At 46.2% G+C, this 15,609-nt stretch overlaps 1 protein-coding gene across 4 annotated transcripts; it reads right to left on the reverse strand.

The window, feature by feature from the left end:
* Window positions 1-17: 17 nt before the first annotated feature.
* On the reverse strand, window positions 18-15,265 carry fbxo11b (F-box protein 11b). Of its 4 annotated transcripts, none has more exons than XM_061756982.1 (22): window positions 14,932-15,265; window positions 13,771-13,931; window positions 13,638-13,698; window positions 13,384-13,525; window positions 13,165-13,294; window positions 11,143-11,226; window positions 10,926-11,058; window positions 10,617-10,723; window positions 9,653-9,764; window positions 9,208-9,314; window positions 8,998-9,135; window positions 7,342-7,559; window positions 7,021-7,201; window positions 6,816-6,938; window positions 6,230-6,315; window positions 4,341-4,417; window positions 4,115-4,258; window positions 3,934-4,044; window positions 3,724-3,831; window positions 3,058-3,166; window positions 2,867-2,965; window positions 18-1,090 (listed from the first exon to the last, which is right to left on the reverse strand). In XM_061756982.1, exons 1-22 carry the CDS (start codon window positions 15,017-15,019, stop codon window positions 961-963), a joined length of 2,649 nt encoding a protein of 882 aa, XP_061612966.1. In that variant the 5' UTR covers window positions 15,020-15,265; the 3' UTR covers window positions 18-960. The 4 variants fall into 4 exon arrangements, with proteins under 4 accessions (XP_061612966.1, XP_061612965.1, XP_061612964.1 ...); XM_061756981.1 differs by having other exon boundaries at window positions 13,384-13,528; XM_061756980.1 differs by having other exon boundaries at window positions 13,617-13,698.
* Between the last annotated feature and the right edge of the window lie 344 nt (window positions 15,266-15,609).

Here is a 15,609-nt window from a genome sequence, read left to right on the forward strand (position 1 = left end):
TTTAAAAAAAAGACACATTTGACCTAATAAAGTTTTATTTTCTTAGAAATGGCAAGTTTCCTGTTTCTTTTTTTTTGTCTTCCAAAGGAAAAAAAAAAAAGTATACCCCTTTTTTTTTTATTTCAACTAGCATCTACATAATGGTTATTGAATACTTCACAATATATTAAGTCTAGATGTTATGGTACATGCATACGATTCAGGCTGCATGAGGAGCCACACCACGATACACTGGGGGTGCGAATTCAAAGGAGGAGGGGTGGTGTGGGTGGGGCTGCAGAGCCACTGTTGGGGTCCAGTTTAAAAAAAAAAAAAAAAAAAGAGCTCCGACACATCCTACTGGAAACCTCTCCACAAAACACTGACTGCATCAAACTGTATACACACGCATTACACACTTTTGTACAAGAGTGGGTGGAGTGGCCCCACCTGTCAATCAAGCCAAAACACAGAGAGGGTTGTGTAGTGTTTAAACCAGATTCTCTTTCACAGAAAGAACTTGAGCACTGGCTCACCAGGGAGCGTCTGCGGCCGCTTAGACGGGAATGGGACGGGGGACGGGACAAGACGCTAACCAAAGAAATAATAATTATATAATAAAATAAAAGACATTCAAATACAGTCAGCTTTTTGCTTGGAAATACAAAACTACATGATAAAGCATTGAAATAAAATCCATTGATCAGAATGTCTTTTTTTTCCTTTTTCTCTTTTCTTAAAAAAAAAAAAAAAAAAAAAGCAGAAGTGCTCCACACGCACACAAAAACACGTACGAGGAATCGCTTGCGTTAAGTCTTTCCTCTGCCTCCCCCTAGTGGAGCTTCGCTTGCACTTCCTCGCCTTCTGCGCCGCACGTCTCAGCGTCTTTATGGGGTTGGGGGAGGGGCTTCTGCGTGTATGTGTGCGACGCGTTGATGTGTGCGAGATATCGTGCCGGCCCGGTCCAGTCCACCTTGTTGTTCAGTTATGCTGCAGCGTGTTGGACTCGATAGGCGGCGCCGAGTCGTACAGAGTGTCCGTGTCGTGGGTGGGCTCGCCCGCCAACGTGCACGGGTTGGACAACGTGCCCGCGCCGCAGTCGCAGAAAAACCTGGCAGAAGGGGGGGGGGGGGGGGGGGAACCACCATGCAACATGAGCGACACTATACACCAACAAACATTTTTCAACAAAGGAAATTACAACTGTAACAAGATTTGATTCATCTCTCAATTTAGTCTATATTGATTATATTTACAGCTGTAAGTAGCGATGTTCAAAACTGATTTCTTTGCCAATTAACTGGACAAAATAAAACATCTCCATGCATTCAAAAAGAGGACATTATTTGAAATTGATGATGAGTCAGTTCCTGGTTCGGTCTGTAAAGTGTCAGAAAATAGGGGGAAAAATGTTGATCAATGTTTTCCAAAGTAAAAGCAGATGTTTGAAAATGTTTAACTTTGATTAAACACAAAGAATCAATCTGCTTTCATGGAGGACTACAGACATCTGAGAATATTTACTGCTGAGAGGCTGAAATTCTAAGGATTTGGGCAATATTAAGTTAAACAAGGTCTCTAACTGATCAATCCATTAAAAAAATGTTGCACCTCGAATTATTTTCATAATACATAATTTGTTAGTATAATGTATATCCAATATACTTTCTTTAGACTGCGCCCTCACATACAGTACAGTGCTATAAAAAGTCGACATCCATGTTGGAATGTCATTTTGTGATACAAAAAAATGAGACCAAGATAAATCATTAAGGATAACCTGTAAAACTCAATTGAGAGATTTTTTTTTTTTTTTTTTGAGGAATTAAAATCAACTGAAATAATGTGCTTGCATAATTGTGCACACCCTCTTATAACTGGGGAGGTGGCTGTGTTCCGTATTTATCAATCACATTCATCGCTGGGACAGGCTCCAGCATGCCCGCGAGCCTAGTGAGGATAAGCGGAACGGAAGACGAATAAATGAATTCAAAGTCAAGTTAAATTGGACTCAGCACACGCGTTCGTCTGATTAACATCAAATAATGTTCAGTGGTTTTGTCATCATAGGCTACAGCAAAATCCATTAAATATACAATTGAACACAGTGAAGAAAATATGTGACAAAGCAGAAAAAGCACAGGACATTTAGACCATGTGACAACAACAACCTCTCATCTTCCTCACGTCAGCGCCCCAAGACAGAGCCTCCTCTGACACAAACAAATGCACACATAGATACAGACACTAACTTGAACTCTCCAAAATGTATCATGGCTTGATGAACCTTATGGCCATAATTCTAAAAGGAAATTTTGGCAAAAACAAACGAGAAAGAGACGCACAGTGTGATCGAGGCATGAGCGCAAAACCTTCCGGCTTCTGCGAGAAAGCAAAGCAAAAACAAAAAGCCAGCAAAAGCCTACTAGATCAGCTGAACTTCATTCGGGGTGAACCAGAAGCACTTTGAACTGTGGCATTTGTGCGTCGACTCATTTAACATGTTTGAAAATGTGATTGGTTCGTTTTGAACACAGCCCAGTTACGCGAGGGTGTGCACACATGTGCAAGCATTTAGGTATGGTAGCATTTTATTGTCAGTCCTCAATATATGTGGAACATAGAGAGGACCGAAAGTACTTTTACACAGTTTAGTTTTACTTCTCCTCTCAAAGATTTCTTTTCAACTGAGTTGCACAGAAATGGCTTTTTTTTTTTGCATTACTAAAACGAATAGCTGCCAAGCAGTAAAATCCATTGCGCCTCCATTCAAACATTGCAATTACAAAAGCTGAAGCATCCAAATGCGAATATAATCAATCGGTGCTTTAGACTTCAAAGTCTCACACAAAAATAAGGTACAAATATAAAAGTAGGTTCTCCTCACCGATCGTGCCGTATAAACTCCACGTCGTGTCCTTGGTGGCATTTCTTGATGCAGTTGACGCAGATGGCGTTCCTGTCCGTCGTGTTGCAAGTGTGACACCTGCGCGACAACACGCCACCGTCGCCGTCAAATACGCCACAGATAAGCAAAAATAAACAAATACATCAAAACCTCGGAAGATGCCTGCGGACCTGTAGAAGTCGTGCATGGGGTAGCTGGTGTAGCTGGAGATCTTGTAGAGGCACTGTCCTCGACTCACCGCTTTCTCGATGGCGTCCTGGTTGTTGTTGATCTTGTTGTCTGACAACAGCAACGACGACGATAAGATCAGCTTTACTCCATTCGTGGAGATATATGCATGTTATTTGTATTTACCAAAAAGAAAACAAATATTTGGAGATGGATACAATGGAACAAAATCTATAACATTGGGAGTTATGGAAAAAAAACCCATCAAAAATCCAATATAAAGACAAGAAAACATTTTATGCATCGGAAAAATTTATTTAAAAAAGCATCTCCAAATGTCTTTAGTTGAAAGGAAAGTAAGGGGAAACAAGACAAAGTTTTGATAAGTTTTGTTTTAGATAAAAAGAAAAACAAACCTTAAAAGTGGAGCAATAAATACACCCAAAAAAATTCCTGGGGCTCGGACTCGCTCGGCAGGTCACTTCCGATTTTTTTTGCCCAATGTGACGTATCAGATATTTTCACGTCAATGTGAAGAGTACAAGTCAGAGTACTTTTTCCTAAATGTGTTTTGTATTTTTTTTATTTTGTTTTTTTAAAAGGAGAGATGAAAAAGTGAAAACAAAAAAATAAATAAATAAAATGTACATTGAACAAAACATCTCTACCTTTCATGGTGACGTTGACGCCCGACGCCAGAAAAAGGCCGCCGAAGCGGTTGTTGAAGATCTGGTTTCCCTCCAGGGTGGCGGTGGCGTGGTTGGTGATTTCGATACCTGGAGGGAGGACGCCAAATTTGAAAAGGATGCTTTCACGGCCCGTTTTGGGGAGTTAACAATTTAAGTGAGGACTTTGTTAAGGACGTCTCTTATTGCGACCTGCAGCGAAGCCGTCAAAGATGCGGTTCTTGCGTAAGATGGGGTGACTGTTGGTGCTGATCAGCACGCCCGCCTGAGCGTTGCGGAAGATGTCATTCTCCTCCAGCAGGCCTGAACACACGCACCCGGGTGACAGGAGGTTAGCGGCGTGTACGCGTGTTGCGCGGTAGCGTCGCGTTACCTCTGCCTCCGTTGAATATACAAATGCCTCCGTCTCGCCCGTCGTGGATCTTGTTGCGCCTCAGCGTGGGGTTGCTGTCCGTCTTGATCCACACGCCCGCCATGGCGTTGTCGAAGATCTCGTTGTCCTCGATGAAGCCCAAACCTACCGCGTCACACGCACACACCAGGGTCAGACAGCCGCGCGTGTGCTCAAAACGGACGGCGTGGGGATGCTTCACGCACACCTGAGTTGTAGACCAAAATGCCGCCATTTTGTCCGCCCCATATCTTGTTGCGCCGGATCTTTGGGTTGCTGCCCGTCCTGCAACCACAAACAAATCGCATTTAGTCAGACTTAAATACAGACAGAGAATAACGCAGGTACACTAATCTCTTGCTATCTCTCAGTTCACTTATTGCATTTTTTTTTTTTTTTTTTTATATAGGTCAGTTTAGTTAACCGTCGGCGCATCTCTGTTACATCCATCCATTTTCTGAGCCGCTTCTCCTCACTAGGGTCGCGGGCATGCTGGAGCCTATCGCAGCTATCAACGGGCAGGAGGCGGGGAACACCCTGAACGGGTCGCCAGCCAATCGCAGGGCACACACAAACAAACAACCATTCGCACTCACAGTCGCACCTACGGGCAATTTAGAGTTGTCAATTAACCTAGCATGCATGTTTTTGGGATGTGGGAGGAAACCGGAGTGCCCGGAGAAAACCCACGCAGGCACGGGGAGAACATGCAAACGCCACACAGGCGGGGGCCGGGGATTGAACCCCGGTCCCCAGAACTGTGAGCCAGACGCTCCAACCAGTCGGTCACCGTGCCGCCTGAATGACAAAAACACTAGTACAGCAGTAACAGAGCGTGTCTTTGTGGGCCACATGGCAATGGATTTTTGTGCCGCTTTGTAGTCCATCGCTTACCTACGTTACGACAGTAGTAAAGTCAGCAAATTAAATGAAACAATTCTAAATCAATATAAAACAATCAAGATTGATCATCTTCTTGGCAATGTGACAGCGTATTCTTGCACCTCTGCAGAAACTAGATTCATTGCGTCAATTCGTAATCTCAAAATGTCGCATGTCAGTATCGTTTTGAAATGAGGACCCAGTAATTTTATTAGTACATTTATATTCCCCTAATACATACAACCCCAATTCCAATGAAGCTGGGACGCCGTGCTAAACACAGTTAGCTTTATTGGCTATATGATTTTAAAGTGGCAGCAATAACGTCAAGTGGGCTCTTATTCTTAGCAGAAAACAAAACCTTACTGAGTCATCTCAACTCATATACTTGGTAAGTCACCAAATTGCTTGAGGATACAAAGAACATGACCAGAAAGTCACTGTTTAACACAGTCCGTTCCATGAAATAAATTCACAAACAGCAACCTCAGCCTGACGACTGGCTAATGCGTACACTGCTAACAATACTGACAGGAACAAATGCAAGTGAAGAGCAACGTTTAGCTTGATCTCAAACTACAGTACTGTAGTTGAAAACATTACCGCAATGATTCCTAAGACAAGGAACGAAGGGGCTCTCCACAACTTTCTCCACCACATCAACAGACAATCCCACACACTGACTTGAAACCCTAATTTGAAACTTTAACCCACGCTAAAAACCCTAACTCTGGCTTTAAACCATGATTTGAAACCCAGACTACAAACCCTAAACTTCCCATGAAATCTTATTTTAGAACCCTAACCCTGGCTAGTAATAACCTTATTTGAAACCATAACCCTGGCTCAAAACCCTAATTTAAAACTCAAAACACCTGCCCTTGAAACCCCATTTGGGAACCCTAACCCTGGTTAGAAACCTTGCTTTCAAACTCTAAACCAAACCCCAAAATCCACACTATATAGACTATATCATTTGTTGTTAGTTGTAACTCTTCTAAATACATTTAAACCTTTGAAAACACTTTGAAGGCATTGTGCACGCCGAAAAAATTGCAAGCATAAAAGAAGAGAGAGAAAAAAAAACTATGTACTGTAGTCTCTGTGTCTCTAAGAGGCGGAGCCTGGTGAGATGGTGTGTGATATATATTTTTGCTAAAGTGTATACCGACTCATGTCGCAGGCTGTATTAACAGACATATTTCTGTCGGTTACCTTATTTGCACGCCGGAGTACATGTGATTGTAGATGTCGTTGTCCTCCAGCACGCCGTGGCCGTTGTCGTAGAAGTACACGCCCACCTACAACACACCGATAGCCGCACCGTGAAAACGACTGCACATCTCGACTAAAAAACACACATTTATTCTGTCCTAGAGACCCCCCCCCCCCCCCCCCAGAAAAAACCCTACAAAATTCTAAATCCACTATATACAAAATGGCCACAACATGAAGCCAAACTTAGTTGTAGACCCCCCACAAGCGTACCTCCCTGAACATTGTGTCTTATGGATTCGACTCACTGTTGTCATTTGGCAAAGCACAATTAGGAATATTGTAGCACTGCCGAGTGGCGACGTTGGGTTATTACACTTTTGCCGAGCCTTCGACATCATCATCATCATCATCATACATGTTCTCTTACTAAATTATAAGAGCTTTAACAATGGCGAATGTATGAGCCATTTCTTTCTCTCTCAAAACGACCATTTACATCGTTGCTGTCAGATTGATCCAAATATTTGCCTACAACTACTCAATATATAAAAAGTGTTGAGCACAAGTTGCGTGTTTGCGGGACCTGTTTTCCGCTGTGGATGCGGTTCTTGCGCAGGACGGGGGTGCTCCCCGTGGTCACCCAGACGCCGGCCAGCGTGTTGCTGTACACTTCGTTCTCCTCGATCACCCCTTGGCCCTTTTCGTGCTGTCGGTCACAACGTTTAAGCGTTACGAAAAAAATAAAGCCCCGACAAAAAGGAGAGCGAAAATAACTTTTCGACGTTTACCACGTAGATGCCGCCGTGCTGGCCGTCGTGGATCTTGTTGTGGCGCACGATGGGGCAACTGTTGGTCCGGATCTGGATTCCTGCCAGGGCGTTACCGTAGATGTCGTTGCTCTCTATTAAACCCCGCCCGTCGCCGAATATGTACACGCCGCCCTGGTTGCCGTTGAAGATTGCATTGCCTCTGTGTTGGCGACGGAAGGAGAGTGGGGGGAGGGTTGGAAATAATTCAAGGAATGTATTTTTTTCTGTGACCGAGCGAGTGGCGCAATTGTCTAGCTAATGTTTTTTTTCTTTCCAAGATTGAAATGGCCCCCCGTTTACCGTATCGTGGGGTCGCTGTTGGACGTGATCCACACGCCAGCGAAGTTGTTGGCGTAGATCTTGTTCTCGATAAACTGTCCCCGCCCCTTCTCGTGAACGTAGATGCCGCCCGTCTGGCCGTGGTGGATCTCGCAGCGCACCACCGTGGGGTTAGCGTACGCCTTCACCTCGAAGCCGGCGATGCGGTTCCGGTGGATGTTGCAGTTCTCAAAGTAACCCTGAAAGCGCACGACACCCACATGAGCATCACGTGCGCGGGTGCAAAGGGGTGGCGCATTAACAGGAAACTCCAAAGCAGGGGAATTATTACAGATTGGAAACTTTCCTGAGGAAATATGGAGATGGAGTGTAATTTAATGACGTTAAAGCATCATACTCAAGCACAAATAAACATTTGGGTTTGTCTGCAGCAGACATGCATGCAAACGAGAGCACACCTTTCCCACATGCATTACATGAATTGCTCCAAATTGTTTGAACTTCTCTTTGACATTGTAACTTGGAGCACTACTTCGTAGGCTTTACACGATCAGGATTTTTGGGGCCGATCAGCAGGTTTAAAACGACGATAACCGATCGCAAGATGGAGCAATGTGTCCGTTTACATGACTTGTTCATTTATTGTATATGGATATGTATATGCTACTGTATCCATCCATCCATTTGCTGTTGCGCTTATCCCTACTTGGGTCGCGGGCGTGCTGGAGCCCGTCCCAGCTCAAAATTATTCTCTAGCATTTTAGGCAAAAGTGAAAACATCAATGACCTCTAGAGGGCATTCAAGGATTGGCCACTGATGTAAGTTTAGGTCAACTCAACATTACAACATGACAGAAATAATGGCTGCTAACTTAATGCTGCTTAACTCAATTAACTTACTTTACCCCCCCCCCCCCCCCCCCCCCCCCCCGCCCGAATGCGGCGTGCTCCTCGTGTACATTCTTCAGGTGCCCGATCCAATTTGTTGTGTTGAAGCATTTAGATAACGTTGCCCACGACGTAATTCAGTTGTGCACAGACTGCAAATAACTTTGTGTTGTTGTTTGTCTGAGACACCGCAAAATAGTCGCACGTGTTTTTTCACCGACAAGATTGCAAAACACTTTCTTGGCCGTCAGATAGTTACAGTACTGTCCGACAAGACACGTGACGAGGCTAAAAATAAACTAGCTTTTGGATTCACGCGCGACGGCGATGCAGAGTTAAATGTCTTTTGCGGAGCCGATCGATGACGTCATTGATCGGCGAATTATGACATGAAAGCCGATCAGCCGATGAGCATAAAATGCTAATTATCGGCCGATACCGATCACACCGACCAGATCGGCATAAAGTCTACGACTCGGTCAAGGTGCCACTGTCCTTGCATACTAGAAGTAGTTTTACTCCCTCTGGGATTTGCTTTATTCCATCAAATAAACAAGCTATGAAATAGTTTCCCAGCATTAGATTCCACAAAAAAATGAACTACAAATCACTTTATCATAATAATAATCATTACAAATTTTTTTTAAAAATTGCCCTGATAAATGCACTCACATTAATTGATAAAACGTAATAAATTTGCCAGGCCTAACGTGTACATTCAAGTTTGTTTACCAACTACCGGAGACAAATTCCTTGTGTGTTTTTGAAATAAAGATGATTCTGATTTACCATGCCGTGATCGAACGTGAACACGCCCACATCCCTTCCGTGGTGGATGTGGTTGCGTCTGATGATGGGGTTCCCGTGGTTCTTCACCCAAATGCCCGCCAGCGCGTTGTTGCTGATTTCGTTGTCCTCGTAAATGCCCTAAAAAGCAAGCGCACGTGCGCGTTAGCACTCACCGGCGCGGTTTGCCCAGGAAAGCCGAGGCGCGTTTACCTGCGCGTGATCAGTGATGTACAGGCCCACGTTCTCGCAGTCGCTGATGTTGCAGTGCTTGATGGTCGGGCACGCTCCCTGGCCGCTCACGCACACGGCGGAACCCACTGAAACGCACAACACGCAAAAATGCTGCAATTTGTCGCAAACTTAACACAAAATCAAAACAACTACACGTTGTGTATTTAACCAAACCACAACTTACGGAAATCCTCTAGCTTAACGCTAACGCACAATGCAAAACACCATAGACGGGCTAACGAAACTAGCATTGGTGTCAGGGTACTACCAACTCCTTTGAACACAAACAGTGCAGCAAGACATGTAGACAGACAATATAACAAACCTCACAGACATATTTATCATTGAGTAAAAACAACAAATATTTGTATTGTAGTGATTTGGAACAGACTTTTACGTAACGCACAGGGCAGTCGGCGTTCACCTGTGCACGTGGAGCGTATGATGCAGTGGTCGATGTTGGGACTGCAGTTGACGGTGATCTCGAGACAGTGGTGCGCGTTGTGGTGCTGCGCCGACTTGTCGTCGGGGTTAAACTGAGGACAGAAGCGAGTGTTACGGGCGGGCCAAAAGAAGGTAGCCGCTCGTGGTGGGCCGATCGATCCAAATATCATCATCATCATCATCATCATCGATACAGACGTTGGTATTGATATTGACAACGGAGTTTCTGTATCTCTCCAAGATGCACTCCCGCAGTTTTTGCGAAGAGTTAACATTCGAACCGTCCCCTACGGACGGACAGGAGCGACAAAATTGAATAAATACATTTATCAATTAACGTTCAAACTCAAAAAGTATAAATTAAGCTTAGACCTCGAAGCAATGCATTTTTCTCAGATGTGTTCCTAAATGAACATGTTTACTGGAATTTTAACAAATGTAACAACATAATACAGCTCAGATTAGATTGAATATAAATACACTTTGGTGTTAATTGTTCATTTACACTGGAGCAAGTGAACACAAATGTTTATCGTGATTTTTATTTATAAATGTCGCCCAAATCCTTTCCTGGTGTTTACCTAATTCAAATTCCAAAAGGAAAAAGGGAAAGAAGAAGAAAAAAAAAAAACCAACAACAACATGAACCAGTTCATAAAAAAAAAAAATCATTCAGATTGAGCAATTTTGTGACGCATGAGCTTTAATGATTGAAAGGTAGCGGCATCCATATTGTGGATACTTCCCAGCATTCACTCGCTATCTGATGGAGACCAAACTTCACAGTATCGCACACCACTAGTACACTTTTTAAAGTTGCTTATTCACTTTTGTTTCACGAGTCCTGTGAATCATGGAGAATCATTTGAAAGTGCTTTCTAAATTGGTTTGGGCGAACAGCAAAGGAAGGAAGGACGCAAAATAAGGTGCGGAAAGGAGGTCACCTTAATGGTCATGTAGCCGACGTAAGCGTCTTCTGAGCCCTCCATGAAAACAAACGTAGAATCTCTGGTGTTCTCGATCACGACCTTGTCCGCCACTTTGCCAGGCGCTGAGGACGATGACGAGGAGACATTATTACAGCGCCGCCTCGACATGCGATTCATTGAATTTTTAATGAAGCGAAAATGCCATTAATGTGCGCGATTAGCATTTCCATTCATTTAAGGGGGGCGTGGCCGAGCAAGTGACATCAGGACAAGGATGGAAAAATGGATGTCTCGTAGCCGTCGCTACGTGCGGGACGTACGTACCTGCGCCGATCATAGTAATGGGAGACTCGATGTAGATCCACTCGTCCGTGTAGATGCCGGAGTGGACAAAGATGAGGCCCTCGAAGTGGGCCTCCTGCACGCCGCCCAGTGCGTCTTCGATGGTGTCGTAGTACTGAAGAGGCAACAAAAAGGAAAAGGAGGCCCTTTTGGACAAAAGTCAAAGTTGAAACGCCACCAAAGACGCGCGTGCACTCACCAGCATGTTCTCCCTGCCCTTGTACCTGCCCGGGTTGCTGTAGAAGTGCTCGGCGAAGCCCGGCTTCACGTGGGCGCCTTTGTACTGAAACAACACACGCGTCATTTCGCACAACGTGTACTACTTCTTGATTTGATGTTAAAAAGAATGTAACAAAACGGTTACAAAGTCTTTTATTGTTATTTAACCGTTACTTTTACGCTGCCACTATTGATTTTGTTTGGCGTGCCGCTTATTGAAAGTGACTAAACGGTCACATAACGTTGGACAGTTACACGTCAGCCAATGAAACCTTACAAGCCCGTTACATTTTGGGTAGTTGTTAAATTGTTACGCATCCATGGCGTTACAGTCGTAACACACAGCATGACTATTGTATGCCGCGAGTAAATTCTATTTGCGTGCCCTTTGCGCGCTAGCTATTGAACATAACACAAAGGTTTACAAAGGTCATTATTGAACCGTTACGAACTGCTGCGCGGCGCTCTTGAAGCCCGCGCAGCTGGTTGTGTGCATTAAAGGCCTCGGCAATAAAAGTAAGTAACGCGACCCTGCTTACGCACGTCTACGTTCCAGAAAGCAGTCGGAATCTTCAATTGTTGGCATGCCGTTACTCTGCCATTTTTCTATTGTACCGATCACTATCAGTTTTGTTTTTCGACAATCGCCAATGCGCTTCCAGCCATTAACTGAACGAGACAAACAGGCAAACAGATATGCAAAATAAAAACAACCGCCACACCCCTTAAAGGCACACCCTTCAGCTTGTCCCACACACATGAAAACCAAATGATTTCTTTACATTCTCTTATTGCATTATACAATAGACTGCTACTTTGCTTAAAAAAAAACAAAAAAAACAAGGGGGCTGGAACGATTTAATGGCATTTCAATTCATTTTGATGGGGAAATTTTATTTCATAACCAGCAAATTAGGTTGCAAACATGGTCGCAGAAGCAGTAAGTTAAGGCACCACTCAAGTTGTTAAAGATGCTGTCACCAAACTGAATTGAATGTTGGGAACTTGAATGTTCGCAAATAGGGTAGAGGCCACACACCGCGCCAAAATGCAGCGGAACGACGACGACTGCGCGGAACATGGACACGACATTGAGACGCGACCGCATACCGGTCCACTGGAATGCTAATAATGCCCGTTAAAAACGCCTTCTCCCCGTAACGTCAGATCATCTTTAATGGACCATTTTATAATCTTTGTCAACAATCGTCGCCATGGTAATTCCAGTGGCAGAAAAGTGATTGACTACTGCTGAAATGAACTGAAAACAAAGACAACCCCCCCCCCCCCCCCCTTCCCCCCGAACAAATCGAATGAATGTCGTAAACAGTTGTACAGTGAAGATCACAAGAGGTAGTAGTCACAGCCTGGGACCCAAACCGTCATTAATTGTGAAAGGTGTGTAAAAATGCATTTTCTCACGTGTACAAAATGTGAATGTTGAGTAATTTAGCAAAACCAATCGCTAACCTGCTAGCAGACGTCAGCTCGAGCGCGTGCTATCCATTTCAGTGTCAAAAGAGCACATCAGTAATCCGAGCTCCAGAAAAGTCAACTACTGAACCATTTCCTCCGTGATCATCTGAATTTCCACCACGTCCATTTGTGAATCAACTTACAATGTTGAAAATGTCAATTACAACTGACGTTCCATCTCCCTTGGAAGCAATTTACCTCACGTAAAGCAACTTATCGACTAATGCGTCACACATTCAAAGTACGACAGTAGAAAAGAAGGCTAAAATCCCCATTTAAGGCTTTTCTCAATGGCTCTGCTTTGATCAATTGACATGGGAGAGTTTGCTTACTAATGCTGCCATCAGAGAACATTAAGACTTCTGCCACCAGGATGTACATGTGACATGATGGAGAAAGGGTCTATACTACGCAGGCAATTCTAAGACTCCACACACTTGTGCTGCTGTTTCGGTTACCAACATAACGCAAGCGGGCGCAGCGGTTCCATCAGTCGCGTGTGACAGAGAGAACGAGAACGACTTACCAGCTGCTGAAAGCTCTCCTTCCAGGGGTTGGGGTGTTCGTGCTCCTCGGGGCCGACCTGGTAGAAGCGTCCCGGCTCGGGGTGCATCATGGGACGCGTGTACTCAAACACCTCCATGTACAGACGCTTCCTGGGAGGTTTGGGGGGGGGGAATAAATAAGAGACGTCAGCTCCCTGCATTAAAACGACAACGTGAGCCCCGGGGGGAGATCCGCAGACCATAGTATGGGGTCGTTGGCGAGCTGGCTGAAGCGCTTGCACACGCACGCCGCCCGGCACAGGTCCTGCTCCAGCAAGTACGAGAAGATCTTCAGGACCACCTCGTCGGGGAGCTTCTGCTGCAGATATTGTTCTGCTGGTGCTGCTGGAAAAAGAACCACAGCGACATGTCAGGAGGGCGGGGAAAATGACAGCAACGTCAGAAATGACAGACTGAATGAAAAACCACAAACCTGGCAAGTCGTGGCTCTTACCGGACACGCGCGCCCGCTTGGCCCGATGGCCGAAGGCCTCTGTGGAAGACGTGGACGCCCCCTGCAGAAGAAGGACAGTCCGGCTTAAGTAACGAACCGCATGGAGACGCGCACACAGTGAATGAGGTCTAACCTCCATCAGGCCCTTGCTGGGGCAGGCGGAGGTCGCGGCGGAGGCTGCGGCGCTCCTCTTGGGGAGCAGCGTCTTGCGTCTGAGCTGGTAGGGACTGTTCTGGGCTCCTGGACCGGACTCCTCGATCGCCATCTCTGCTGCTGCGGCGGGAGCCTCCTCATCTACGAGCACATCATCAATATATTTATCACACACACACACATTGAGCAGAACCAAAGGTGCGGTGCAGTACATCAACTGCGGTGGTGAATAAGGACAAAAAGATCATTTTAGCGTGGAGCTCTCATACAGGGCTGACAGCGGCTCACGTAAGGCAGACAAAGGTTGGTCGTGATTGATAAGAGTCGATGCACTAATCTTCAGGGATCTATAATGCACACACTTCTTTTGCAGTCTATGTGAGCAATGTGACCGTGATGCAGCTCGCGAAAAAGGTCCGCAGATTTGAAGGGGCCGCTAGAACGCGAAACTGAAAGGCTCCAAAAGCGAAGTGCGTAGCAGGCAAATCCGCGGTGTAAACAAATGCAGCTAGCGGCGGCGGCTAGCACGCAGAACGAGGAAGGAAGCGAAGGGGAGCAAGAAAGCCTTCAAAATGGACACAGTCAAATCGGCCGCGGAGGCACATCTGTGTCCGTGCGGCGGTTTTGTCGCAGTGCTTAGCCGAGCGTCGTCGCCCCAAAGACGGCCGCTAAATGTTTTTGTTCCACCCCAAAGATGGCAGTGCTGCGGGACGCCGCAGATTTACACCCTCGGAATCGTTAGTGACAGCTGGGAATGCGGCGAGAGAGACAGCGAAGGGGGGAGGAAAAAAAGCCATGGCGAGGGTGTCCGGAAAGGACAGCCCCCTTTAGCCCTCCACCAGCCCAAGCCGAGATAAGAGGGCCGATATGGGCCGTCCGGCACCATACGCATTCGGTTGAGCGGAGACAACCCCCCCAACCTTCCGCTAGCTCGTAGCCTAGCCGCGCTCCAGTCAAGCCAAACAAAGCGCGGCCTGGCCTAGGCTACACTCAGCGAAGCCTCGGTGTTTCCTACTCGGGCCGGGCGGCGCTTGAGCGTTCGCGCCCGAGGACGAGCGGGAGGGGGGGTGGGGGTCTCCCTGGAGCTCGCCGTCCGACTCGAGGCGGGTCTCAAGCCCGCCCGCGGCGCCGCCTCGCTTACCTCTGTCCCCGTTGTTCCGCTCGGGCTGCACCGGGCGCGGCCTCGACACTCGCCTAGGTCTCCGGTTGGTGGCTTTGACGGAGTTCATCTGGGGAGTTGGTCGCTGGTTCAAAAACACAGAGCTGTCCTCCTCGAGACGAGCCGCGTCTAAATTTAACCCTAGCGCCCGGGCAGCCTCTCTCCGGTTACACCGAGACGACTGCGACAGACAACCCGCTGGTATTTTGGGTGTAATTGGCCGTTTTTCTCCGCCGTCTTCCTGCTGCTCCCCCCCTCGTATCGCCGCTCGGTGCCAGCTCCGTCTCCGTCTGTAGCAGGAGGAGCCATTAACTCACACGGGAAACAATCGCGAGAAAAAAAAGAAGAGCCCTATCCGCTCCGGCCAATCAGCGCGGCGCTTGTATTGTCCCCTCTCACTCCCCGGCCAATCGGGTGACGCCTAACAAAGTGCTTCTTCTAGCCTTTCTGTTAGCCTTTAGATGCAACCGCCCAGCAGCCTACACAAATACACTAAAGCTTTAATAAATATGTATTTTTAAACAGCGACACAATGAACTTACACCATTTTCATTTAAATAGACGAATGACGCAGCGAATAGTGTAGCTCATCTATCTTCGCGAGATAGCATAGTGCGTCACACTGCTGACTTTAAATCGATAATTTAATTTCCGGTATTT

Source organism: Phyllopteryx taeniolatus, chromosome 19 (assembly GCF_024500385.1).
Source record: "Phyllopteryx taeniolatus isolate TA_2022b chromosome 19, UOR_Ptae_1.2, whole genome shotgun sequence".
Classification (NCBI taxonomy): Eukaryota; Metazoa; Chordata; class Actinopteri; order Syngnathiformes; family Syngnathidae; genus Phyllopteryx; species Phyllopteryx taeniolatus.

Coding starts and splice junctions, on each gene's coding strand:
- fbxo11b (XM_061756979.1), bottom strand. CDS start 15,019: ATGAACTCCGTCAAAGCCACCAACCGGAGACCTAGGCGAGTGTCGAGG. Junction 11,059..11,142: donor AGGGCAGGGAGAACATGCTG/GTGAGTGCACGC, acceptor TTGCCTCTTCAG/TACTACGACACCATCGAAGA. Junction 1,091..2,866: donor GAGTTTATACGGCACGATCG/GTGAGGAGAACC, acceptor CCCTTCTGCCAG/GTTTTTCTGCGACTGCGGCG.